Below are 27,834 nucleotides of genomic sequence, written 5' to 3'. Positions count from 1 at the left end.
TGTGGAAAAAACGTGTTTCTATTAGGAAAAAGTTACGCATACATATGTACATTCAGTTCCTTCTTAATTCAACCATTAGAACAAGAAGTTGATTTTTAAATAGGAAAACTAAACAAGGGTAGGTAGGGAGCTGGATCTAATGTGATTCAAACGAAGATTAAAATAAATCAATTTAGAGACAAGGCTACACATTCACACACTTACTTATGTTACAATCTAACCATGATTGTTTGTGACGATCAAAAACCATAGACGAAAAACAGTTCATGGTGAATATACAAAATAGAAACAGCAACATAAAAAGAAGAGAGAAGAAATAAGAATTAGAATTTTTATAAAGCAAGAGAGAATGAGATTTGTTAAAAAGAGATATCGTTTGTCTTTATCGCAGTTCGTAATGAGATTCATTGACTTAGTTCAAAGCAAAAGCCTAAGAGAGATGTGCTATTACATAATTAAATACAAATAAATGGTGCTGTAAAAGCTGAGGAGTATTTCTGAAACATTGTTGCAATAGGCTGGAATACGCTAATAAAACAAAAACTTCTAAACTAACCCAATGCTTTGATAACTATACGGATTAGTAGATTTTTACATGTTTAACAAGTGAGATTAATAGAGAAACATTTTAAAATTTTTAATTTTAACAAAGTCATAGACACTTTTTATCCGACTGAGCAGACTTAGGAATATTTTGTCCAACAACAGCAGTCTATTAATTAGCGTAGAGAAGAATGTAAAGACCCAATATAATCAAACCACAATGTTTTTAAACTGGACTGTCCAATTCTCTTTGAAAAATTCAGTGACAGGACCCAATGGAAAAAAGATTGGGACTGGGAGAAAATCATGAAATCAACCCAGTGACAGGACAGGTCTAGGATATTCAGTCTCTATTTTTTGCCTATTCTAAGCCACATTTTAATGTGCGTACACATCAGAAAACGAAGAGCAGAGACACAGAAAGACTTCAGGCAGTTACATTCAATATACATTCAATTCTGCATAAAACGGATGATATTCTTAACAGCGGGAAGAAAATTCACTAGGAACATCTTTTCTCTTTCTAAAAAGAAATGCTGATACCTAAAAAACAGACTTCTTTTGTGTACATAATTAAAACATATTTGGTGAAAACTACCTTGAGATTAACAGATGGAATAATATAATTGCTGAAACGTCTTAAACCCTTCGCTTAGTGAGGCTCATTAAAATATGTCGGATAAAGTTACTTACAAGGAAGAATTTACAACTCAAAAACTTCACAAGCTCTCTTCTGGTGAACTAAATCGAATCACTTGTTTCAAAATTGTCCTGCTTCAGAAGAAAAAGATTCCATAAATGTAAAAAATTGGATTCAGCTGAAAATTATTAGTGAACAAAAACTATTTTTGGATGTATTACTCAGTTCCAAAGAAAAATTCCACAGCCAAGAAAAAGAAACTTTCAAGTCACTTAATGGTGGAATATGAACATACCAAAACTTCAGAATAGGGCACTTATCAGGATGAACAAAATTGTAATACTTTAATGAAAAAAATATAAAAATAAGAAGATGCCGGTGACCCTAAAAACAATTTTTCCCCAATAAAATAAAGTTTTCATTTGTATTGAGTTGGGTAGCTTCTGAAGCAAGACATGCAACTCTCATTTACTCATGAAAAAAGGGTCAAAGATAGCAGTCTCTAATTTGAAGGTGAACTGAAAAACAACTATAAATGGCAAAAAAGGGGATTAAGTCAAATGATTTTTCTTAGTTTCAACTTATTCTAAACAGTTCTAGGAACCTAACCCTCACCTTAAAAAATTGCTTGTAATTGCACATTATAAAATGTATTTTTCAGACGGCAGAAAAATTTAATTTAATATTTACTTATCAATTTCACTAGATACTTATGTTACTATAAAGTCTTTATCAATATGGAGCGTCCACACATTTTAGGAAAACAAAAATTCAAAACTTCCTTATTCAACAATCTACATGTTGACATGCTTAAACAAGAGCAATATGCAGCTGCCATTAATTTAAAAATTGACCTTAATCTTCTCAGTTCTCTCAATTTTCCTTCTCAAAAATCAAATTAAAACTATTCATTCTGACTGTGGTAAAAACACAGAGACAGAGAAAAATTTGATCTTTTCAAGAAATTCCTCAAATTTTCCAAAATTTTAAATATCTAGCTCTGTAGAAAGGCCAAAAACTTATTATTTTTGTTCAAATGTGAAAAAACGATTAACGACTGTTTTACCCCCAACTTAAGAAGTAAATAAACTGGGAACTGAGTCGGAGCAAAAGATTCAGTTTAAAATAGTGTCTAAAGTGGAAACCTAAATATCGATTTTTGACTTTTGTTAGTGGAATGTTTTTGAAATGAATAAGAGGATTCATTTCTTGAAATTACATGCTGTGTAAATGTGGCAGGGTATGTTTAATATCTTGAGGAAAAAACCCCAAAAAGGCTAAAATTTTAAAACAGGAGATGTTTTCTAAATTTGCACTGAAAACTTATTTTAGAACTCAGAACTTCCTCTCACCTGTTAGTTCTCCAAATGTATTTTGACAGGCAGCAGACTTGTCAAAGTTTGAACGGAGAATAAACATGTATGGGGACTAAAATAAGTATTTAGTGTAAACCTCAAGGAATAATTAAATTTTACAGCTCATCAGATTCACCTACAAAAAATAAATGCAAAAATTAATACTTCCAAATCAAAATAGAATGTGAGATTCGTTTAGAATTAGAATGATACAACAGGAACATCTGACAAAGTTAAAACCCAGGTTGAAAACTAAAGATTTTACCTTATTAAACAGGAGAGGATGCAGTTTTAATTATTCAGGAGAAAAAATATACTAAATTTAATTGTATCATTCACATGAAACCACCATCAATATGTATTCAATGTAAAAAAGAAAGGAATGATTTTATAAGGTAGAAACTACCCAAATGTTGAAAGCAATTTGCTTGTCTATGGATATCATCTCAGATTTTTTTAATTTTTTTTTATTTATTCATATATTTACTATTTTGGAACAGCTGCTACTGTTGCAAAAAGAATTCTTTCTTTGTAAAATAGCCCCCTTAATATTAAGTATTACAAGATCATTGCTTTAGAGAGAACTTATATTCTATTTTCGACCCTGAAATTATTTGATCGGAACAATAAAACAAAGAGGAGTATGGCGAGTTATGGGGAGCTAGTTTTGAAGGTAATGCAAGGGTCAATTTGTAACTCGTTGAGAACACCTATCTTTTACGTAAAGTTCAAAACAAAACGCTTCATAAATCCTTTGGACTTTTTCACTGCATTTGATTTTAATGGAGAAACCGATGCAAAGTGTTTGAAAAATTTGATAAATATTTTTTTTTTTTTTAAAAAAAAAAAAATCCCTAGAGTATTTCGATTGCTAAAAAACTTTGGGTTCCCATTAGTTGTATAATTGGGGAGATTATCAACCTCTTAAGTGGCACTAACTTGCACAGCCAACAAAACTACCACAACTGATGCTTTTTGCGCAAGATCTTAAATACTCACTACCACTCGCTCATAACTCACTTACAGACATTCTTCCTGATAGAAAAAGTTCCTCATCTCCTCAGCAGAAAGCAGACTTAGCAGATAGCTAACCCTGCAGGCATGCTAAAAAGCACAGGCAACTACAATAATAAATATCTTAAATAACAGACGGAGTGGTAATTGACACAGCTATGAGTAAAATTCACAGACTAAATTACAATTTAGTTACACCAATTGACTAAAAAATGTACAAAAAGCTTTTGACACTAGGTGCTACGGCAACTACACAGACAGATTTACAAACCTACGTAATAGAAGAGGACCTTCCCAAATGTCTTCCGTCAAAGTTCAGTTAACATCGAAACAGAATTACAAGTACAATGGTTGCACAACTTTGAAACAATTTATCAGCTCTCTTTGCTGCGAAAACTAAACAATACTGACTAGATTGTTATAATTCACAGGGTCATCTACACACTACTGAAAATTATAGATTCCTAAAATTTTAAAAGTACAGATAATTAATACCTGGAATCCAAACTCAACATTTCTTCCATTCTCTTGGTCAAACTTTTGATTTTTTAGAAATTTCCATTAGTCGGCAACTTTAGAGGAACTTTACAAGGACTGAAATTATTGACTGATTGAAACACATACTAAGTACTAATAACCTTGATACAAATTTACAGATCATATTCCTACAGGTATTAGGGTTCTTCACCATTTTGGCCCCTACCTCTTTTTTAAAAAGAGGATAACAGATGCAGACTTACATAATAAATAAAACAATTCTACTGGGATGGTTCAGGTAATCTCAGCATGACTTATAACTGTCCCACAATACTGCAGACAACAAAAAAGGTGAAAATTGCACAGTCATAGCATTAAAAGCCCTTAGAGCGGAGTTTCCTTTCTCCATTGAAAACTGTTGGTAGCAGTGTGCGCTGACTGGGAGAAACTGCGTCTTCCGGCTGCAATCTCTAAGCCGCTCCGTATTGCAGGGACGAGCCTCAGTGCAGGATTCGTGACAATGCCATTGCGTTTTTTTTCTGCATGGCTTTTCTTCTCGGCTGGGGACTTGCGAGAGGGTTTTTTATTACCCAAAATGATTTTCATGTGGGTATCTCGAGAGAAGTGCTCATCAGTGGACACAAAAGCTGTTGGCGGTGGTTCATCTGGGCTGTGGGGTGGAGTTGCATAAATGGGCGATTGCGGAGAAAGAATTTTTGAGGAGGACCTTGCCTTCCCTCTTGAACACTGCTGCAGCTGCTGCGTAAAGGAGAGAGGAGCCTGCAATGTGAACATAGATTATAAGCAGGACATTTTGAGGCAAAAAAAAAAACTTGAACAAATTAAAATATTTTCGGAGTCCTTCTTCCCTTAAGTGAAGAGAATGACAGAGAGATGAAATTAACCTTTAGGACTTCTTACATGCACAAAGACTTTTCAGATCAGACATATTCTGGGTGCTCCTGGGCTACCATCATCAACTGCTTATCATTAATCATATCCATTTCGGTGGCAGGTTCAATGCTTACTTACACGAATACCAAAAGGTATTAGATAACAAGTGCTTTTGTCACCAGGAGCACTGATAAAGCCGATTAATTTTCTCAGCTATAGTTATGAAAACATCACATTCTAATGGTAGCGATAAATTTCCAAATCCTTTGCTTTCTAGCAGCGATTTCTCGTGAATTTTTTCAAGGGACTCTCATTTCAACAAACTGAACATTTCCTCAAGATTACAAGATTAAAAAAGCTGGTAACTTCCAATAAATGGCCCCCCAAAACATGAAGTGGACTAAAACATGAAAAAAAAAAAAAAAAAAAAAATACATGGTCTCAGCACAATAATTTGGTAGCAGTCACTAAAACTGGAACAACAGGTAAGATGTCAATACAAAATACGACTTCATTGGATCAAACGTGGAAAAGTGGACTGATTTTTGAAATTGTTGGACAAAATGATAGACAAAGAAGACAAACAGAAAATGGAGAAATTGGACAAAGGAGGTAAGTAGCAGGCTGACTGACAGCAATCCTTGAGACTCTATAGTTGATCGATCATTTTCTCTTTTAGTCTATAGCAACCACCCGTTTCAAACAATAGGATGAAACGGGTCTCCATTTTCCCTTTGTCTCCTTTGTCTATCGCTTAATCTATCAATTCCAATAATCAAGACACAGGAAAGAAAAGAAAGCGAACCTGGGACTGAATGGTTTCTTGATGTGAGCTTTTTGTGCTATTGGTAAGATTCGAGCTGGATTTGCTTCGACTCGACACGAGAGATCTCCTTTTGGCGGTTGACTCGGGTGACTCAATGGGGGATTCCCCGCTGACTGGGTTGCCACCGGGCACCAGTATGGCTGATGATGGTTTTGTTTCAGCTGTCGACCCAGATCCGCTGCTATTGCCATTGCCACCATTACCTTCATTAACAATAATAAATTAAACAGAAGTTAGAAATGAACAAAACAGAGAAATCTAACACCAGAGAGTAATTAACTGGCGAGACATTAAAAATCAGACTAAAGATAAACTTAATCAAACATCTGTTTTACAATGTTTCTCAGCTGGGTGTACGGAATTTCATATGAATTCTTGCCTGGAAACAACACATTTCATCTATCTTCTATCGTAATGGTATAATTGCTTTTAAAGATGAGTTTTTCCATTTGTGTAACTCCATATTTTCCAGATTGGAGTCAAAATAGAGATACACCTGTTCAGAGGAGCGACAAATTGTAGATAGAAGGATGATTTTCTTTGCGAAATGTTTTCATTCTTAGTTAGACTTTCTTGATGTTTCAGGAGTAGCCTGAATTTTCAAAAAAGCCCTTTCAAGTATAGCATACTTTATAGTATGTATACTCACTGCTATTGCGGTGCTGTGACTGAGAAAATTGTTCGAGTAGCTTCAGGACAGTCTCGTGCCCACTTTTTGCTGCAACTCTCATTGCGTTTCTTCCACAATGATCTGAGTGAAGAGGGTTAGCTCCATGCATTAACAATAATCGAACACATGCTTCGTGGCCCTCCTGAGCAGCAATGCCTGTAAAGAAATAAAAATTTCAGTGACATTTTTCGTCAAGACTGTGAGAAAAAATATGATCATAGATAATCAGAGTGTATCCTGAATTACATAATCTTGTTTTTTCTTCATTTCAAGAAATATGAGGGTCATCCAGAAAGTTAAATCACCTGTTCAATATCTCCTGAACAAAGATTGATGGAGAAAATCTTGTGAAAAGTGCTGAAAAGTCACTATATTTCTAGCACATTATAGATTTCCTTCCCCTGACCCGCTGTGCCATGAACAGTTCGTCCAAAAACTTCTTTCACCTGTTCCACTAAGCCACGAACAGTTTATCCAAAAACTTTCTCCCCCTAACTCCGCTAAACTCCCTCTGTGTGTGGTCACAGTGGGATTGCATTCAACAGGAGAGAACCAATTTGATTTTGAAAGAGAAGTTTAGTTAATGGTTGATCTGAATGAACCTAGATATATTCTTATATGCAATAAAAGCATTTTCATCCAAAAAAATTATTTGACCTGAAATACTGAATTTAAAATGGGGATTAGTTTTTGGACAACCATTTTTGGCACGGAGCCACCTTCATATTTGCAAAATAGACAGTGTATTTTCCTTTGTTACATGATTTTTTTTTTTATCATTTTAAATGACAATCAACGGTGCAAACATTTCGAAACCATGAGTAGAAGAATGCTGACTCCGCGAGTTAGAATATTAGCGCCGATCTCGGTGCGGCCGGAGCGATAAACTTATCAGCGCCTACAAGACTGCATGGATACTTCATGCATTGCGCGTACACACCGGTGTACGCGCAATGCGTGAAGTATCACTGCGATCGGAGAACGCGCAATGCAGGAGGTATCCCGGCAGTCTTGTAGGCGCTAATATGCGTTCCGCGGTGGCCGCACTATGTTCAAGTGTATTTCGCGACAAGGAAGGATTTGTAGTTTACGAATGAAAACTGTGCCACCTCGTTGAGAAAAAACGCCTTATGAACCATCATCTGTCACCAAATTTCCTTTGATACATCACAGATTTCTTGAACTGAGAATCAAGAGTGTTTGACCCTTTTGATAATTTACCCTCAGGTTTTATCCATAAAGACCAAAGACTCCTCAGAACTCAGTGAGCAAAGGAAGAGGTGATTTCAAGTATGAGAGTTGTCAAGAAAGTAAGTTTACCTATTCAAAAACTCCTAAACCTAGATAGATAAAGAAAATCTGTAAAAAGTGTTGAAAAGCCATTGCTCTCAGGTTTCTAACGCGTTATAGATTTTAAAATTTGGTCCAGTACAAGTCCAGAAAAAAGGATTTCTCTGAACCCACCTCCTCTCCCCACAGCATAGGAGATATTGAATAGGTACACTTACTTTCTGTACAAACCTCGTAAAATGGGATATATGAAAATATTGAGTCATGTCTTCTGAATACCTAATATCACAGGTACTGTATTTTCCACAATACTTTCAGGGCGCTCCTGCTTAAATCTGAAATTTTTAATTTGAAGGGAAATATGTAGAGGAAAACTACTTACCTAAAGCAGTGGCCCCTTGGTTACATGTAAAGTCTGGGATGGCACCATGTTCCAACAAGATCTTGACAATACTAGAGTGACCCTGCCATGCAGCTGAGTGTAACGATGTTCGATTTTCATTGTCTACTGCATTGACATTGGCTTTGCCCAGTGTGAGCAGCAGAATCACCATCTCAGCATGCCCTTGCCAACTGCTCACATGCAATGCTGTGCGGCCCTGGAATTGTAAAGTGAAAATTATTTAATTTTCCTTATTAAATTAATCTAATGGAATGCAAAGTAAAATACTAAGCTAAACGGCGTAATAAATTAGGAGGGTGACTTGAAAATTATACAGCAAAAGATACACATCAAACTGTGAGTTTGTAAACTGAGTGGGGGAGAGCACCATTAGAAAAATATGCTGGCTAAAAGTAGCACCTAAAAAGTTGATGCGGTTCTGAATTTTATCCCACTCCACCCTTTGAAAAATTATTTTGCCTCAGTTTACAAAATCTTCATAGCTTCTGATAATTGTAGGCGACTCCTAAGGATCTGGCTGGTCAAAAAAATAGCTCCTACGATTTTGGAGCGAAGTGAAAACACTATGTCAAAAGTATTTCTTCATTGAGCAATCATTAATTTTAAAATGATCTACATGTTTTCCGATCAAATATTCACCTCAGAGTCGGTGCTTTCCACATCTGCTCCTCCAGGATCAATGAAAAATCGAGCAACGGGTAACCGGTTTTCCAAGGCAAGAATATACAATGTGCTACGGCTGTCAGCATCTTTGGCATTAATATCTGCACCTTCAGCTAGCAAAATTCGCACCACATCAATATGGTCCTCCAGTGCTGCCAACCTGAAAACATGAGAACGAGTAATCTCATAAGCTCCCTGGGTCTAGCGATAACATTTGACTAAAAAATAATTTAAATGAAAAGTTAAAGAGTTAAAATTTGACTTTCTCAAATATAACTCAACTTAAATATTGTGCAAACGAGCTGCATATTAGGATTAGGGACCTTTAAAACACTGAGAAATTTTTTCAGAAAGGTGTGTTTTTGTAAGGTTGAGTCTGTTAAATTTTGGTCCAAATTTCGAGAGCGTCGACAGCAATGACTTAATCTTGGAAATTATTCATCCTTCCCATCCCAAAAATTGATAGAGACCGTTACTTGGGAAAATAAATTTATTTATCAGCAGTTATTAAATCACACTGAAGTTTTTGGAAAAAATCAAATTTGATTCTCTAAAATTAATTGTTTCCCTGAAATCACCATCCTTGATACAAATCTGAAACCATCAAAACCACAGTTTGATATGACAATTTAGGAGCATTTCGTTGGTGAAACTACCAGACAACATATCTTGTTTGTGGTGATCTCTGCTCTTATTTTATTCTTTTGTAGGAGAACAAATCAATACCAACCCTAGGAGTTTTCACTGAGTTTTCTTCCCATAGAGAAGAAAAATCACAGAAATTTTCGAGAATTGACGTTGAGTAGTTTTCCATTGACAAATTAAAGTGTGACAAGAAGTCTGCAACGTCGCAAACCGAGATACAAGGCCTGGTATCTTCACTGTCAATTTATATCAAAATGCTTGTTGTACACTCTTTAAAGTTCTAAAAAAGCAATTTATTTTTAAAATGAGTTTTTGATACTAGGATAACTGCTCCTGTTGACAGTCACAAATTTATTTATTTATTTTTTATTTCTCAAGAAATTTTGAGAAAAAACACATTTTTTCCCCTGCAATATTTTTGCAGTTAAAAATATTACCTCAAGGCAGACCTCCCATCAAGTGCTTTTTGATCGGGCGGAGCACCGTGGTCCGTCAAGAGTTCCTTCACCAAACTGACATGGCCTTCCTGTGCAGCAAGCATGAGTGGGGCCTTCCCATCATTATCTGTCTGATCTACTTTTGCACCAGCCTCCAACAACACACGGCATACTTCAGTATGTCCTTCAAAGGCAGCGTAGTGAAGAGGCGTCCAGCCTGAGTTGTCTCGGTGCTGCTCATCCAAGCCTGAGAAAGATTCATTTTATTTACAAACAATTTTCAAAACAAAGAAATAGTTACAAACATGATTCCAGGAAATCAAAGGGGAGTGTGAGGGTTCTTCACAGGGTTATCGTACATAAGAGAACTTCTGCATCAGTCTGGAAAAGGGGAATCGGCCATGTGCATAGGCACAGAAAACTTATAATCCTCATATGCATAGGAATCATGACTATTCATGTGTAGAGATGAGGTTACCCATATAGGTTCATTAGTCCACAGCCTTGCGTCACACTTGAACCCATGCCATTCACAAACCTCGCAACATTAAGCAGGTTCTTGCGGCGACTTCATTTCTGTTCTCTCCTGTTGATATTGGTTCTTCACTATAGAAGAGAGGTATAGATGCATAAAATGATTTTTGGCCAAGATGAGCAAAGTTTAGAAGATAGGAATCATCGGATATGACGTTATGATTGAGAGAACAAGGTTTGAAGCTTTAATCCTCGATTAGGCTCAAAGTTAAAAATTGAGTTTGATAACCTTTACGTTCACATTTGAAAAGATTTTTTTAAATTTTCGACAGGTCAAAATGTACGACAAATTAAGCTTGAAACTGCTCTTCACTCATTCCTCCCTACAGTAAGGCTTGGTTCCTTTCTGATTGTTTCAGTCAATTCTAGACCTCTCCTCAACTATTGGGTTGGATTGCTGGAAAAAACTACACAGGATTCCTATTTTCAAAGGATTAAAATGTTAGGTAGAAATAAGCACGAACCTCTGTCAACCAACTGTGAAACGACTCCAACATTGCCCTGCGCAGCAGCAACGCTGAGCACGGTGCGACCTTCTGAATCAATACTATCAATACAACAGCCCCAGAAGAGCAGGAGTGCAACACACTCTGCATGGCCCATTGATGCAGCAGCCCACAGTGGGGTGCGCCCGGCTTTGTCACAATGGTCTACATCGGCTTCCGCTTCCAATAAGAGCTCACACACATCCCTGTCAACAACAAAAGGTTCATTTCTTAGAAATTTTTTCATGACATTATTGTGAAAAGTTTTTGTATAATCACGCATAATTAGAAACGACATCATACTAAAGACAAGGGTATTTTAGAGGATGAATTCTTGGACTACTCTACAGGGTCTAAAAGCCATGGGAGGACTGAAGTATTAATTTTAGAATTTTTGAACTTTCTCAACACAAGTTCCTTTAATGAAAATTGTCTGAGCAACTTCCTCAATTGAACAGTACAGATACTGTAACTTACCACATAAACTTATGGTAGTTTGCCGATAGAAACTTGACTCTGAACTTTATGGGCCAGTTTTCTTGTAATGCCGACCATGCAGTGAAAAGGAAAGTTTTACACTTTCGTACATAACCCTTGAAACCTGAGGGAACACCAGAGACATTCTGATGTTGAACTATTGGAAATAAAAGCTACCTCTACTTACTTAACAGGCTACTTACTTGTGTCCTTCAAATGCAGCGACAAGTAAAGGCGTCATTCCGTCTTTGTCTTCGTGGTCGACTTCTGCCCCCTTCTCCAATAGAATGCTTACAACCTGATTTTACAATTCAAACAAAATAGAAGTTAACATCTACAGAAAAAGTTATTGAAAAAGTATTTTTTTTTATTAATTTAAAGTTGTAGCCTGCCATTAGACTTAATGGTAGAATCCATTTTTGTCTCAATGCACAGGGTCAAATTTTAATACTTCAGTTGACATCTTTAAGGCTGAGAAGATTTAAATATTATTTAATTTAGGAATGGAAAAATGCCAAATCGTCGCAAACTAAGTCAAATTTAGGGCTGTGAAGCAACCTAACCTAAACTGGATCATGGAAAAATACCCAATTTCAAGGCAAAATGTCCTTTTCCTCAGTAAAATGTGCAATTTTCCCATATTTTTAAGTGATGAGAGTATTGTAAGTAGAGTCTGTAAGTAATTAAGTGATTAAGCAGTAGAGTCTAAATATATTTTAATTAAAAAGGAGAAGAAGGAAATAATATTGGCTTGATTGGATTACATTTTGAAATAAGGAACCATCACCTCTGGCTCTTTCATAAAAGCACATATCTGCATAGGGAAACCAATGACATGTATGGGCTGGAAATGGTGGTTCCTTATTGCAGAAGGTAATCCAATTTAAATGAGATGTCATAGTAGCGCTCGACCATACAACTGGGAGGAGAAGTAGAAGCCAGGAAAATTAAAAATTAAATTCTGGTGGAAAGAAAAAACCAATGCATTTTTCTAAGTAATCAAGGAAAGATTGTTTTGCTCAAATACTGAAACATGATATTCAACATACATGTACATTGTACATTGAGAACCATCGAGCTGTAAAGCGTTTTCAATGCATTGGCTGGAATTTAATGGAGTCCCCTTTGTTTCATATTAAAATGCATCACAATTGCCTCTAGGAATTCTAATTTCAATTATTAAATTGTTCTGGCTTCTAATACCCCTTATGGTAATGTAGACCTAGTACCAATAGATCAAGCCAATTAGATTTATTCCTTATCTCTATAAACTATGTTACAAGCTGGCTTAATAGAATCATGGGTGCTAAAAGTTTTAAAACGACTGCTGTCTCTTGCAATCCAGTGTCTTTGCCTCAGGGCTAGATGTCCGACTTGGGTCATGGATACAGGAAATCTCAAAAGCCAATTCTTTTACTACTCAAAAGGGATTGTTCTGTCTCCCTAAATGTTCGCGGCTATAGTCCCTTTTCAAATGGAGGTCCACGAGGAAAATGATAAAATTATAATTTATTTTTGCCTTGGAAAAAATTACGAACCTTAGCATAGCCTTCATTGGCGGGGACGCAGAGTGCAGCAACACTCAAAGCTGTACGGCCATCCGAGTCCTGATGATTTATGTCAGCCCCATACTCGAGCAAAACTGAAACTATTTCTGAATGACCCATATATGCTGCTGCAATGAGTGCAGTCCGACCTTCAGCATCCCTAGCATTTGGATCAGCTCCATTTTCAAGTAGTTTCTTCACAACCTGGGTCCAATCAAACAGTTATTATTGCACTTACAAATACACTAAACTTAAATTGGGATATTCTTTATACAACATAGGCTCTTCCAGGGTGAACTATCCAAAAATTACAGCATTTCATTGTGTTCAGCTACCTAGATTTTATTAAAAGAATTTGAAATGACAGACCACCACACTTCGTTAAAAAATAAATGCAGTGAGGATTTCATCAAAAGTCATTCGTCTCATCTTTTGGCGGACTTTCTTTCTTTACAGAAACTTCATTTCTGATCTGTATAGAATAATTTTATCATAATGGAAATTTTTAAGAGAGACCTTTAAGATAGTATGAAAATACTATTATTTGTGATCAATACAGTTAAATAAACATTATAATGGACCTAGTTTAACAGAGACACCAAGACAATTATGAGTTGGGAGTAGTTTCGAATTCAACACTTAGAAAATTTCTCCTGTCAAAAATTCAAATTTAAGATTTGAAAGTGAAAATAGTCGTTCAAGATTGTCCTTGACATTGAGTCTTGTACAGATGTAAAACTTTAAACCTCTTTTTCTCAATTCAAACTTGATCTAACTTAATGCGATTTTACTAAGCTTGGTTAGAAATTAGAATAATTGCTGATGAAAAGATTAAGAATTACAGAAATAGACTGTTTAGATTCATATGAAACTTACGCTGTTGTGTCCGCCCCAAGCTGCTGCTCTCAATGCTGTTCGCCCGTCCATATCTCTACTATCTACATCTGCGCCACATCGGAGGAGAGATTCTACAACCTAAAAAAATTAAGGGCCTTGATTACGAAACATATCTCTAAACATTGATTAGTTGATGATACAATGATGCCAATGTTGGCATCTACTAATGCTCAACTTAAGTTGGTGTCTTCAACCGTATTTCAATAGGCTTGACAGTCAGATTTACAGTTCGATCTTTCCAGATGGGCGAAAGCGACTGAAAAGAAACACTGAGCTGAGGAATATAATAGAAAAGTTGGGAAAAGTGGATTAGTCAGCTGTAAAAACTCTGCATTATCTTAGATACTATTCACATACTAAAAATAAGTCGAAAGCCGATGGAAATAATTATATTAAAATATAAATGCAATGGAGGTTTTAAAGGAGGAGTAATTATTATTAAAAATTAGTTCTGCCAAGAAGTAAAAAAAAATTATAATGACTATTAATTTGAAAAGAAATTCGATTTTTTTCACATTGCAAGTTTTATTGCATTCTGATGCAATTACAAAATTTCGAACATTATGAAAAATGGATTATACAATGAGCATACTTAAATACAGCGAATTTTGGAAAACTACATGCTAAGACTGAATTTTTTATAATGCAATGGTCAAGTTTTCCGATAAAGGCTGGCGAATGCAGATGCAGGATAAGCAAAGTAAGTAGCAACATAACCCTGATCAAAAATTTCTAAATTTTTCTTTTCTCTTGTTTGTTTTTTGGATCTCAGATCAAGTTTTTCTCTTGTAAAACGTAATCTGATTCTAAACTTTGGTCAGAAAGTTATAAATAAAATTGGGTATAAAAAAAGGCGAAAATGCTTTTTCGAGTTTTTTTACTTGGAAACAGTGACATTCGAATATACATTAAAAAATTAAGTAGTACAACAAAAGCTTCATTAGAAGCAGCACTGATGTCTCTTGTCCAAATATGCGGGACTGAGGGAGTCACGTGCACTACAATTGTACATATGTTGAGTATACAAAACATTGGTACAAATAATACCCCACTAAAACCTACTAAGAAACCTACTTCCTTCTTGAGAGGTCTTCTCAATGCCTTTTTCAAGGCTGAGCAATGGCATAATATGTATAGAACAAAATTGAAGTTAAAAGTAAAATTTAAAAAAAAACCTTTACAGAAATGTTGAATTAGTTTTAAAACTAAGAAAACCATTTTAATATCCAGATTCAAAAGATTCAACGACTTGTCTCAGCTAATGTACAGACACAGTAGTGAATTTTAAAGAGTACATTACTTCCTAATTGTGCAATTCTCTCTTACTAATCTCTCTCTCGCAATAATCTCTTGAAATGAATTGCATGTATGTTTTTGAAAAGAAGAGAAAACTTCCCTCAAAGGAAATCAAGAAAATTTACAAAATAATTGGCCTGTATTTACTTAAATGCAGAATTCAAAGAAACGCGTCATTAACTGGAATGTTCGAGCAGTAATACAGGGTGTTTCAGACCACCCGTACCAGGCCTTTTTCTTGGTTGGTATAGGTCGGACGAAGTCGAAGACCGCGGGGTTAAATAGGGAATTGACCCCAAGGAATCCGAATTTCGTGGTCCCGAAACCCCCCCACCTCCCCTTGGGGGGTAAAGGGGGGGTCACGATGCTGAAAGTCACGGTTCCCGACCTAATTGCGGATAGATCACATCAGAATTGAAAAGCACGGAAAATTTCACGTGGAATTGACCCCTAAAAATCCAAAATCGGACCATCCAAGGCCCAAAAATGATCCCCTAAAGAGGGGGACAGTACCCCCTCCATAATTTCTCTTTGGTCTCAAAATTGACGTAAATTCTCCAGAAAAAGACGGTTTCCCAGGTAATCGACCTCGAGAAATCCAAATTTCATGGTCCCGAAGCTCCTCTAGCCCCCCTTGGGAGGTAAACGGGGGGGCCCAATTTTAAAAAATCGGGGCTCCTTTCCGAATCGCAAATTGATTGCATCCAAATTGAAGAGCAGAACACATTTACATCTTAAGTGACTCCTAAGAGTTCTAATTGACCCCCCTGAACGGCAGAAAGTAAACCCCTGAGGAAGGGGGCCTTGTCCCCGCCAAAATTTTCTCAGGATTCCTCTTTGGTCGCAAAATTGACGTCGAATCTCCAGAAACAGACGGTTTCCCATGTAATCGACCCAGAGGACTCTAAAGTTCATGTTCCCTGAGCTCCTCGGGGTCGATTACATGGGAAACCGTCTGTTTCTGGAGAATCGACGTCAATTTTGCGACCAAAGAGGAATCCTGAGAAAATTTTGGCGGGGGCGAGGCCCCCTTCCTCAGGGGGGTCAATTAGAACTCTTAGGAGTCACTTAAGATGTAAATGTGTTCTGCTCTTCAATTTGGATGCAATCAATTTGCGATTCGGAAAGGAGCCCCGATTTTTAAAATTGGGCCCCCCCCGTTTACCCCCCATGGGAGGCTAGAGGAGCTTCGGGACCATGAAATTTGGATTTCTCGAGGTCGATTACCTGGGAAACCGTCTTCTTCTGGAGAATTTACGTCAATTTTGAGACCAAAGAGAAATTATGGAGGGGGGTACTGTCCCCCTCTTTAGGGGGTCATTTTTGGGCCTTGGATGGTCCGATTTTGGATTTTTAGGGGTCAATTCCACGTGAAATTTTCCGTTCTTTTCAATTCTGATGCGATCTATCCGCAATTCGGTCGGGAACCGTGACTTTCAGCATCGTGACCCCCCCTTTACCCCCCAAGGGGAGGTGGGGGGGGTTTCGGGACCACGAAATTCGGATTCCTTGGGGTCAATTCCCTATTTAACCCCGCGGTCTCCGACTTCGTACGACCTATACCAACCGAGAAAAAGGCCTGGTACGGGTGGTCTGAAACACCCTGTATATTTTCAGTAAACGCTGGTATTCTTATGCTGTCAAATAACCTAAAGTTCCTGCACTAAGGAACGTAACTCGATTCCAAGTTTGCGAAATTGACTATAAAAATTCAATTTTTTACGAGAGTAAATTTGTATGGTTCTTGTCTAAAATTCGTCTGATTTTTGGATGAGATCAGAAGAAAAATGAACAAACTTTTCGGTTAGAAATTTTCGAAATTCTCCAGGTAAAAATGCAATCTGCGCAGAAAAATCCGGCAACATTGAAATGTAGTTGCGTTTTTTCGTGAGAAAGACGACGAGTTCCCTCTGATTTTTATATCCTCAATTTCAGTACAGGCTAGTATTCTTATGCTGTCAAATAACCTGAAGTTAAATGTTTTTGCAGGTGTGGAATCAGTTAAGGCTTTGTAAAAAAACTGCTTTTAAGCCATGCGATAAAATTGGCCTGCATCAAAATTAACGATAAAATTGGCCTGCGTCGAAATTATTTAGATTAAGTTTCAATAAAACAGTATAAATTATAGAGCTTCTTGATACTTCCGCAAACTTGATAATAATGTCAAAAATAGGGATCATTGCACAGACATGCTCAAATCTACACACAGTAGCAAATAAAAATCCATTTAAAAAATTGTTAGATTATATATAGGGTCCATTTCTGTGAGTAGAAATTACACCATAAACTGAGACACTTCTCAAAATTCAAGGTGGCAACTAGGGAGCGAAAGAAAGGGGAGTGATCCTTCTGGCCAACTAAACGTGTCAATGTTATAGATTTTCTGTTCTCTTGTTTAAAAAGCTATCGAAAACATCTCCTAAAACAACAGACACCAAAGCCCTCAAAAAGGTCGCCATTTTAAATATATATATTTCAGCCTTCTCCAACAAACTTATAGCAACAAAACGAGCCATGCATAATTCAATTCATGCTTTTTTGGCGAAGTAATTCGAAAATTATTTTGAATGCGCCTTGAGAACCTTCATTTTATATTACTTAAAAAATCAACCATTAGAAAGGCAAAACCTACACAACAAACAGCCCATACTTCTAAATTGCATCCATTTGGAATCCAATGAGAGCACACTTTTTTTAATTCAGAATACCTCCCGTAATCACTATCGTTTTTGAACCTCTACTTCGAAATTAGGACAAAATGCATAGGAATAGACCATTCAAAAAACTTTCAGAACAAAAATTCTATGCTGAAATCCATGCGTTACAGAAAAGAACAATTAGCATCTATACACAGCATGCAGAACATAATACAATTCAGGCGAATTGAGATGCACTTCTTTTCCATCACTAGTGACCGATTAAATTCAACCGATAAAGGCTTGATTTCTTTCTCCAAAAACCTTTCATCTTCTTTACAATCTCCTATTTTGCCATTATTTCACCTAATTTAGTTTGCAGAATAACAACTTTCTTCTCCGAAATTTTGAATGCTACCAACATCACATTTCGTTTGAACTATAACTTTTAAGATGCTCAAAAAAAAGGGGAAAATAGGGAAGCTGCTGCTTTTAACTGAAGGAGGTTATTCTTTACTAGCAGAGTCTAGAATTAGAAATAGAGACACCACTTGCCCTACCTCCTGCTGATAGACCGCTAAATTTAAAGGGAAAAATTTGGCAGAAAAATTCAAAAGAAAAAATATCTACGGAACAAGAACAAATTATACAGAGAAAACCATCCATCTCGATATTTTTACGAGCCTAACTAACCTTTTTTCAGACTAAAATTTTTTGTTGACTGAGATCATAAAAAACAAAACCAAAAAGTAAGAAAATACAACTAAACTCAAACCCAACAGCCTGTTGACAAGCAAGACTGCAAGACATTCACAGCAAAGAACACAAACATAAATCGCTAGAATGCTCGAACACTGAACACACAGTCAGCTAAAACGCGCTTTACCTGGGTGTGACCACCCCACGCAGCAGCTCGCAGTGCTGTCCAGCCATCGTCGTCTGCGTGGTTCACATCGGCACCACCATTCAGCAGCACCTGAGCAAAATAACCCGTTCACCAAAGGAAAAAAATACCCAGACCCAACAAATTTAGTGCATTGGTGCTCTAAACTTAGCTGTTGCAAAGGTACGCTACAAAATATATGCGGATGTGAATAAAGTTTCCAAGGAGCTAACTCTTAGATGAAACTAAATTTATATGAATAGATAAACCTTAAATTGAGTAGTTCAAATAAGCATATAATTCTACAAAATTCTACTATAATCCAACCTCAAGGCTATTACTTTATAAATAAAGACCAATTCTAACAATTATTTCTAATTTTTGCACAAGAGAAGAATTATCAGGTTTTCAATTACAGTTGTCGTTTTTTTCCAGGCTATAAACATAAGTATACGAATCCCTATTGTTTTAAATAAAGGACCCTCTCTACCTAAATCATGTTTCAAAATCTTACTCTAAAAACTGAGAAACTGGACTATATTTCTTCTCATAAAAGGTAGGGTCAGACTTAATAGTCCGTTTGGAGTCTGGATTTTTAATTTATTGTGGATTTTTAATACCTGGATAATCTGGATTTTCAATACCTGGATAAGCTGGATTTTCAATCCAGACTCCATTAGATTTTTGATGAGAGCGAATTGTGTAGAAACTGAAATAATGTTTGTATTTTTCACCGGTTAATTTGGAGAGAGTATTAGGGCTGACTTAATGACAAAGAATGCTATAATGACTATTATTTCCTCCAGAAAAATTTCTGATATTGATTTAGCATAATCACAATAATTTCAGAATATCTTACCCTTACTTTTAAACGTTGTTAAGTGTTAGACAACCCAAACATTTGTGCTTACTAGGAGTACTTAGAAAACTCGAAATGATGATTTTTATGTCTTGTAAATTAAAGAACGAAAACCAATGAGCTCACCTCAACAACCATGGGATGTCCATGCCTTGCAGCTAAGTTGAGCGGGGTTTGGCCTCGTTTGTCAGTTGCTTCAATATCAACATCTGGACATGCAGTGAGGATAGTTTCCAATAAAACATGGTTTGCTTCTGCGGCAAGGTTGTGAAGCTGGGTTTTCCCACTGCTATCACGCACATCGACATCTCCAGCTAAGAGCTCTGAAACGGCATCCTTTTCGGAGACAGGTGTAGACGCTGCCTCATTTGAAATCTGGAATAAAAGAAAACACCATGAGCTAAATGAACTCATTCAGACTCATGCAGGTCACGAAAAGGGTTGGATATTGCTGCAGTTATGATTTTTTTTTTTCATTGGTGGCTTTGGATGAGATTGAGTTCATTTTTGGATTTAATTTGGTAGAATTGTCATTCATTTACAATATTGCAGGTCGTTTCAATCAAGAATCCCCATGGTGATATAAGTCTGTATGAAAGATGCTGACTGTAACACTTGCAGACAGAATAAATCCGTCAAAAAATAGACTTTGATGTTGCAATTGCTTGAGACAAGAACATTAGTGTCTTGTCTTCAGACTTAAAAAACTTCCTGACAAAAAGGAAACTACTTGTCGTAATTACTTACAAATTCAGAAATCTTTTACCACCTCATCTGTAGACTTTCTTGAAATCTGAGGCAGGAATTAAACAATGAAAATATGGAGAAAAATCAAATGAAAAATCATTTGAACCAAAAAAGGAACGACTAATGATTGAAACACATTTTTATCATTCCGAACATGGGTTCAGCAATCTGGGTTCCATGATCATGCGATTCAATATGTCTTGTGTCCCAGAGATCAGCCTGAAGTTACGATGAAAAAAGATGTGTGGCTCTCATGCTTCATTTACTTAAAAATATTTTTCAGTGCAGAGAGATCTTGCAGGATCAAATGGACAGCATTTTGCAATTTGGAACTATAAATTCTGACTCTTCTGGAAAAAACACTTATGTGCAAAGAGAAAATAATGGCACATACGTTGTTTTTAAACTGGGCTAGAATTTTATGGTTCCTAATTGCAAAATTTAGTCCAAATGATCATCCCATTACTTTTCGTTCTTGATAAATCTCTAAATGTTGTTTCAACATACCTGGCTAGCATTAGAGTGATGGTCTAAATCTGTGAGCAATTTCCACGCTTTCTTGTCCAGACATGGAGATTCCAGTGCAGGGGTTACATTCTCTACCGCCTCCAATAGCCACACTTTGGCCAATAAAGTTGCATCTACAGCCCCTGCCCAGAGGTTGATCTGGCTTAAATGGTAGGCCAGGTCACGAATTTCTTCACCAGTCAGTTTGCTTCCTCTGTAAGACATAAAATGAAGATTTAAAAAGTATTAAAAGTTGCTACCGTTTTAATTTTTTTCTTTTAAAAGTTTGTTCTATGAAAGAGCTCAGAATTTAAGTTGTCAATTTCAAGGGCGAATCAAGTATCCGAATCCCATAGAAATAATTTTTGTACGATAAAATGGTTCCAAGATAATCTTGTGGAAAGAAACATCATAAAATCACATAGTATGTGTGAGGGTACATGAAATTATGGGCGTCGAAAACAACATAGTGCATGACATTTTCACAAAACAGCTGGTTTGGTATGGGCATGTGCAAAGGATGCCAGATGATAAGTTGCCTAAGAAGGTTCTGGATTGGGTCCCCCCTGGCACAGAGGACGCCCTGCGAAATTGTGGATTGAGGGAATAAGGCAGGAAATGAGGAGATGCGATCTGCCGGAGTAGCTCTGGCAAGATCGCTGTCAATGGCAGTTGGGTATCGCAGAGCACACAGAAACGCTATAAGAGCGACTTACTAGTAGTAGTATATGTAGGATATACATAGAACCTTCAAAATTTATTTTTAAGAGGGATTAAAGATTTTCCTTGTCCATCATGTTCTCAAAAAATTCCAAAGTCTACCTGAGTCAAAGTGCTAACTAAACTCGCTTCATTACACATTACACAACCTGGAGAGCAGCAGATTTTCATTTTTTTACCTTTGAGTGTAGAAGAGAGCGAGCATCATATGCCCTTCCTGACTGCTGCATAAAAAGCGCCGCGTGCAATGTTTCACATCAAGCAGCCACTCGACAAAAGAGTAGTGGAAAGGAAGAACAGCACCATCGCGAAGGATGCATGACACACGTTTCAAGAGATGGAATCTGCGCCTGAAGTCTTCGGGGGAATGACTCGGCAAAGATGCGTGAAAACAGGCCTCCAGGTGAGCCTCTGTACATGGCCGTTGAGATGCCAGCATTATATTCAGCAATGGCCGAACCTACAAACAAGGACAATGCTAAAAACTTAAAGCAAGAAAAAATGCACCAGGAGTTAATCATTCTTTTAACCTCCTGTTCAATACACAATTACACAAACTGATGCGATGGGTCGTAAGACAGTATGTTGGAGTTTTTTTAGCCGACGTGCGTTAAAAATTCAGCATAGAGCTGATATCTCAATACAGAGGGAAAGAGAACTCTAGCTTAGTAGCAAGAAATTCAGGAGGCAACGCTGCACTAAGGGTTAGTCCAAAAAGGCCAAAACGCGTCTGCAGATGCGAATGGTTGTTACTAGTGTTGCTCCAAACATCGTATCTCATTGAGGGAAAATTATGCTTGTGTGTGAGCTTTTTCCCTCTATATTGATATATCAGCTTTGTACTGAATTTTTAATGCACGTTGGCTAAAAAATTCCAACATACTGTCCTGTTTAATAGATTATGAGCAAGTAACAGAATCTTATAACTACAATTTCAGTTGCATGATGGGTACCTAAATGTTTCTAATTCTTTTCTAAACTTTTTCAAATTTAAAACTATTTTAGCAGCTCAAGATCACGAAAATTTCACATCACATACTCACGCATATTGCACTAAACCTCTAAAACAGCAATGGAGAAAATATTTCAGAGCTCTGGCCTTGGTTCATGCAGAGCATGAGAAAATATTGCAAAGAAAACTTCGGCTTTCTAAAGAAGATAAGCCCTGATTTTTTAAATATTTTGGCTCAAGGCACATTATTCACTTGTTCAGAGAGAGAGCAAATTCTCCAAGAAATGAGAAAGTGTTGAGGCTGACATTGCAACAAATTTCGGTCAAAATGTCTTCACCCGAGCTTTGTATTGCAGAGAAACAAGCATCTCATGTAAAGTGTTGCAGAGAATTTCAATGGTAACATTTTGACATTAATGGTGCACTTAAAATTGAAAGACTTGGGCTAATAGAGAAAAATGTGTGCCCCAGTTGCAACGTTCAAAAATCTCAAAATATGTTTTATCTCCTTCAAGAAAACTAATCAAAATGTTACCGCACAATTTTGTTAGATTTATTTAGGAAGAAAGAAAAAAAATTCTCAATCATTCCAATACAGCCTAATGGTTAGTCTTCCTTAAAATAAATAATACATGAGCAGAGACTCGCAATGTCTCAAACAGAGATGCTTATTTTCTACTTTAGCATTTCAGCATACTTTTTAGGCTACTTTTTAAGCATTCATATTACAAGACTTGAGAGAGCGCTTTTTCGTTAAAAGAGAGAGTTCATCCGTAAAATAGTAGGAAGAATACATACTTTCGAGAAATGTTTTGTGCTAAGTAATCGTTGGCAGAGCCATAAGTAGAGCCCATTAAGAGTTCCTGGGATTTCTTTCACCTCCCGCAGAATGATGCAGCCTTCACCGACACCATCCAACACACGCTCTAGGTAGAGAAAACAGCCATTGCTCTTTATGTGTAACTGGTTTAACATCTCCGCTGTATCTTTCGACATATGTTGGCGCAGCGACTCCTCTGACTCTAGCCGTGATAGAATATATTGCTGAATGTCCCTGATCACCTGGAGGGAAAAAATTAAGCAATAAAAAACATATAATTGCATAAGATGAACGGATGCACAGAAATAAGTATAGAATTTAAGAACTGAAATGATGCATAAAATATGCAGCAATCTATGATGATTTAAATAGTTTTGGTAAAATTTACTAAACTAGTGTGATGATCACATTGTTATTATGAACTTAAGAGGGTTCAACAATATGTTAACGTTTTTGGACTTACGATGGATCTTTTTATATCTATTTCTGAATCTTTCAGATGAAAACCATATGTCAAAAAAAATGTCAAGTTTCAATAGGAGACATACATATTTATTGATCAAATGGAGTGGACCGAAGCTTTTGGTTGTGTTGTACTGTTGTCAAAGTAAATCAAGTACAAAACTAAACCACATATTATATTCATGAAATTAATACAATTAAAATTTAATTTTTATGATCTTGTGATCAGCTAAGACATTATATGAAAGCAGTCTATAATTTGAGATCAGCACACTTATTATGTGATGCGCTTTTTGGAAAAACTGCCATTGATGCAATTTTTCTCATCTCCTCTGAAACTTTACCTTACCCTCCAAAACTAAAAAACAAGATAAATAAATTTTAAGAATGCTCAGCATGTAGTAGATTTCAACTTCTAATTGTCTAATTTTCACAGTCTATCCGAAATTTTTGATTCTTTTTCATAATTACCTGGGATTTTCTGAGATCATCGATGCAAAGTTTGCGAAAACCCGAAAACATTTTTGCGACAGTCTTGCTCTGACGTCTTGCGGTACATACGAGCAAAAGCCAGTTAGGAAAGAGGTGATGGTGTTCAGCCAGAAGCCCGGCGATTGTACGGAGCTCCTGGCTGCGGCGCTCAGCTCTAAGTGACTGTCCTTCATCGATCGAGTCGACAAGGAGGAATAGCGAATGTTTGGGTGGATCTAACTCTAGCAATGGGAGCAGCACAGCCTTCTTGAACCCATCATGAGGGTCCTTCAATAAGGCCTCAGTCTCCAGTGCCGCTTGCACCCTTGGATCCGATTTGATCTGCAAACAAACACAATCTTTATAGGTATGTTTTAAAAAAGGATTTGAATTGGGTAATAATAAAAGTTGGTACCCACTAGAAAAATTACTTCTGATAAACTAGCAAATTATTAGCGAAAAAACCACATTTTCTGTCAGGCAAGCAAATTCTAAAAAAAAAATTGTGGAAAAATTAATCATTCTCATACGGCCTTCTAAACAGTAGTATCATTACAACTTCAATGGTAAACGAAATATGTACATCTCAAAAAGCTACAAATTTTTCCTTGCTAAAGAGATGAAAGTAGTCCTTACCTTATTAGTATAAGCTGTGCACAGCTCATCTGACTTCGCGCACAGCTGTTCTACCAGACTCTGTATGAACGTAACGACTGAAAGTGAGGTAAGATCTTGTGCCTGGCAGAAATGGTACGCAAGCAGATATCGATTCAGAGACCGCTGAGGCTTAGCTGAAGTACCGGAACTTGGCCAAACTGCCTCACAACAAATTGCAGTTTTGCCCGAACCTGGTCCACCCACGATGAGGGCGCCCATCTTCTTGGAAGAACTCCGTTGCGAAAGACAGTTGGACAGCTTCACGAAGACCCATTCTCGGCAGTAGAATCTCTTCTTTTCTAGTTGACTGCTTGTCATGATTAGAAATTTGAATACAGAGAATTAACAGGGTCAATTAAAGTTATTGGACCCCAGAAATTGCTTAAAAAACTGATATGCAATGAGTGGTTAGCTCCTGCTAGCTCATCAGTTAGTCAAGGGATCTGAAAATGGTAACAGGACGTTACTTCCTCAATTATCAAGTATGGCACGACTAGGCAATGTTTCGTCAATGATTGCTTCAGTTACCTATAGGAAAAGGTAAATAATTAAAATCTTTCGTCAGTGGGAAGATTTTTTTCTTCCTTTGTCTCATGATTAATGAGTTATGATCTAATTGCACTATGCTTGAGAAAGCTAAATTACTGCAGATTGCTTGTCAATTGATTCTTCGTAGCTGCCTCTGGGCCAACAGAAGGCAAATGGAAGTAAATTGATGTTGCGTCTTGAAATTTCTCAATTCCGGACATATTCACAATTGAAAACCGTGCACCGACATAGCTCTGGATAAAAATTGAGCTTCCTGAAAAAAGAAAAGCGGGAAAGTTTAGAAGGATAGTTATAACTAAAGGGACCACATAAAAAGTCATTTCCTGCAGTCTAAAGTGTATCTAGATCAATCATCCACAAGGGCAGTGAATAGATTGCACGATTGCCAAGGGTAGGGCTGCAAAAAGAGGGGGCAAGTTCTTCTCAAGAGCTTATACTCATTGTCTCCCTTGACAAAAATGGGATTAAGAGACCTTAAAGGCCAAAGAGTATGAGGTCCCATCCCCAGTCAAATTCCAAGCTATGCTCATGATAATTTGACGGCTAAAAAGGGGCAGAAATGCATTCATCTTGTGAAAATTTAAGTTTTCCAATCTTTGAAGAGCAGAGTGATTTTTTTTTACATTGTTGGTTACAAGTCAAGTGCAGAGACTTCCCAACCACAAGCTCTCTATCCAGTGGCTCATTGCGCAAAAAAATGGGAAGATCATAAAAAAGGATCTTGAGAGTAGGAACACAGCACACGGCAAAAATAAAAACTGCAACAAGTAGTAAATGGAGGGCACAGTAATGATGAAAACGTTACTGCTTCGAAAACTTTGGGGGTAAAGGAGTTTTTAAAATGGAGAGGTCGATTAAAAAAATAGGTAGGCTGATAATTTTCTGCACCCCCTACACTCTCTTAAATTTACAGTCGGAAATGAGAGGCTATCTTTTGAAAATTCAAAAAAATTACCATACATCTTGGAAAATTGTGATTCATAGCTTTCATATTCATTCCTTTTAATTTTTAATCCCATTCCTAAGACTCATGCTTTGCCACTGTCCCACACACCTCTCTCAATTTTTATAAAGATACATTGTTTGCAAAATTCTCACATGATAGGTATGACTTAAAAACGATGAATGATTTCTGGCTGATGTGTTCCTTTCTCGTGCATTTTGTAATCTACTTTCATTGAGTGTGGCTGAAACCTTCAGTACGTGTCCGAACATTGCTCTTCTCTATTGATTTCTGTTGCTTCCTGCCTAAATTTATCTTGTCTTAGTTTCAGCTTTAAAAGTGTACTAAGTATCAGAGGACAACGAAGTATGATCAATCTTAAAGCAGGAAAAAGAACGCCAATCTAACCAATGGAATTCTCTGATAAAGGATACACCATTGTAAAGAAACTTGCAATCCTTCCAATTCTTAATTTTGCTGACTAAATATCACCCTAAGAGAGACTGTTATTGTTAGAGGATAAATTTGAAGAGCTAGATTGATGAACTACATCAAATGAGGATGAAGTCTGCAGTTGGTGCTCGGGTCCTTGACGTGCCGTAGATGGCTGTCTGCAGGAGCTCAAGAACATTGCTCGAATGGTGAGTCGCACAGCAGCTCAGGGCACACATCTATGAAATTTCTCTCTGACTAATTTCTACATCATTGTTGCAATGATGCAGGGATGAATTTATTAATAAGACTAATTACTTGGTACTTTCAGAAGTGCCATAAACAATGGACACACAAAAGAGGCATAGTGAGTGGAGGAGCAAGTCTTTGAGAAATCAAGGAGAATTGATGGTTCAAGGGACAAAATAGTTGGAAACAGAGTGTTACTTACGAAGGAAGGCCTTGGAATTGTCAGAAGAGCAAGGTTCGTGGCTAATTAATCGGACATGTCCGATGGAAATTCACAAAGGTAAACACGGGCCACCGCACACAATAATTCGTCGCAACCGGCAATTAATCAAGACCAAGAAAGATGCGATTGATTTGCGATTTGGAAAGAGAACACTATCCACAATATTACTCGATGATAACTCTAATGATATAATAACTTATGATAAATTGAAACTTTAAGCTAATAATGATTGCGGATCAAAGCTCAAATCAATCAGACAGTGGTGTTTACACAGAGTGGAGGACAGCAACAACAGAGGGGTCATATTTTCTTCGGACTTTCTGACAAGCGGGTTGCGGGTTTGCTTTTGCGGTCGAAGATGATATTTTTGGCAAATTTTTCATGATATTCGCGACAATTATGGGTGGATTAATCCAAGTTAAATTTTCCTTTAAAGATACGAAAATATAACTCCCCCTTTTAGATCGCCTTGTGGCTTTAGTTTTCCAAAAAAAATGTATATCCTCGCATCGCCTTCTTTTTGAGTTTGAGAATATCTGACCAATCAGAGCTCCAAAAACATGACTGGAAACACTGGAATTTTTCAGAAAACGAGAGGAAAAGCGGTAATTTGTCTTATTTTTATATTTAA

The 27,834-nt window shown here is 36.9% G+C and overlaps 1 protein-coding gene across 2 annotated transcripts; it reads right to left on the bottom strand.

Annotated features, from left to right (window-relative positions):
* LOC109042490 (uncharacterized) lies at window positions 1–27,488 on the bottom strand. Of its 2 annotated transcripts, XM_019059258.2 has the most exons (18): window positions 27,183–27,488; window positions 24,787–25,609; window positions 24,151–24,492; window positions 23,196–23,459; window positions 21,625–21,905; window positions 20,726–20,939; window positions 19,598–19,846; window positions 18,616–18,705; window positions 13,777–13,875; window positions 12,892–13,104; window positions 11,557–11,651; window positions 10,856–11,082; window positions 9,858–10,104; window positions 8,752–8,935; window positions 8,092–8,308; window positions 6,399–6,575; window positions 5,729–5,952; window positions 1–4,809 (listed from the first exon to the last, which is right to left on the bottom strand). In XM_019059258.2, the coding sequence occupies exons 2-18, from the start codon at window positions 25,123–25,125 to the stop codon at window positions 4,414–4,416; spliced, it is 3,858 nt and encodes a 1,285-aa protein (XP_018914803.2). In that variant the 5' UTR covers window positions 25,126–25,609; window positions 27,183–27,488; the 3' UTR covers window positions 1–4,413. The 2 variants fall into 2 exon arrangements, with proteins under 2 accessions (XP_018914803.2, XP_018914804.2); XM_019059259.2 differs by lacking the exon at window positions 18,616–18,705.
* Between the last annotated feature and the right edge of the window lie 346 nt (window positions 27,489–27,834).

The sequence above is a fragment of the Bemisia tabaci genome, chromosome 4 (assembly GCF_918797505.1).
Source record: "Bemisia tabaci chromosome 4, PGI_BMITA_v3".
NCBI lineage: Eukaryota > Metazoa > Arthropoda > Insecta > Hemiptera > Aleyrodidae > Bemisia > Bemisia tabaci.
This window is presented reverse-complemented; position numbering and strand designations above follow the sequence as displayed.

Coding starts and splice junctions, on each gene's coding strand:
- LOC109042490 (XM_019059258.2), bottom strand. CDS start 25,125: ATGACAAGCAGTCAACTAGAAAAGAAGAGATTCTACTGCCGAGAATGG. Junction 11,083..11,556: donor GCTGCATTTGAAGGACACAA/GTAAGTAGCCTG, acceptor TGTTGTTGACAG/GGATGTGTGTGAGCTCTTAT. Junction 4,810..5,728: donor AAGAAACCATTCAGTCCCAG/GTTCGCTTTCTT, acceptor TTCACATTGCAG/GCTCCTCTCTCCTTTACGCA.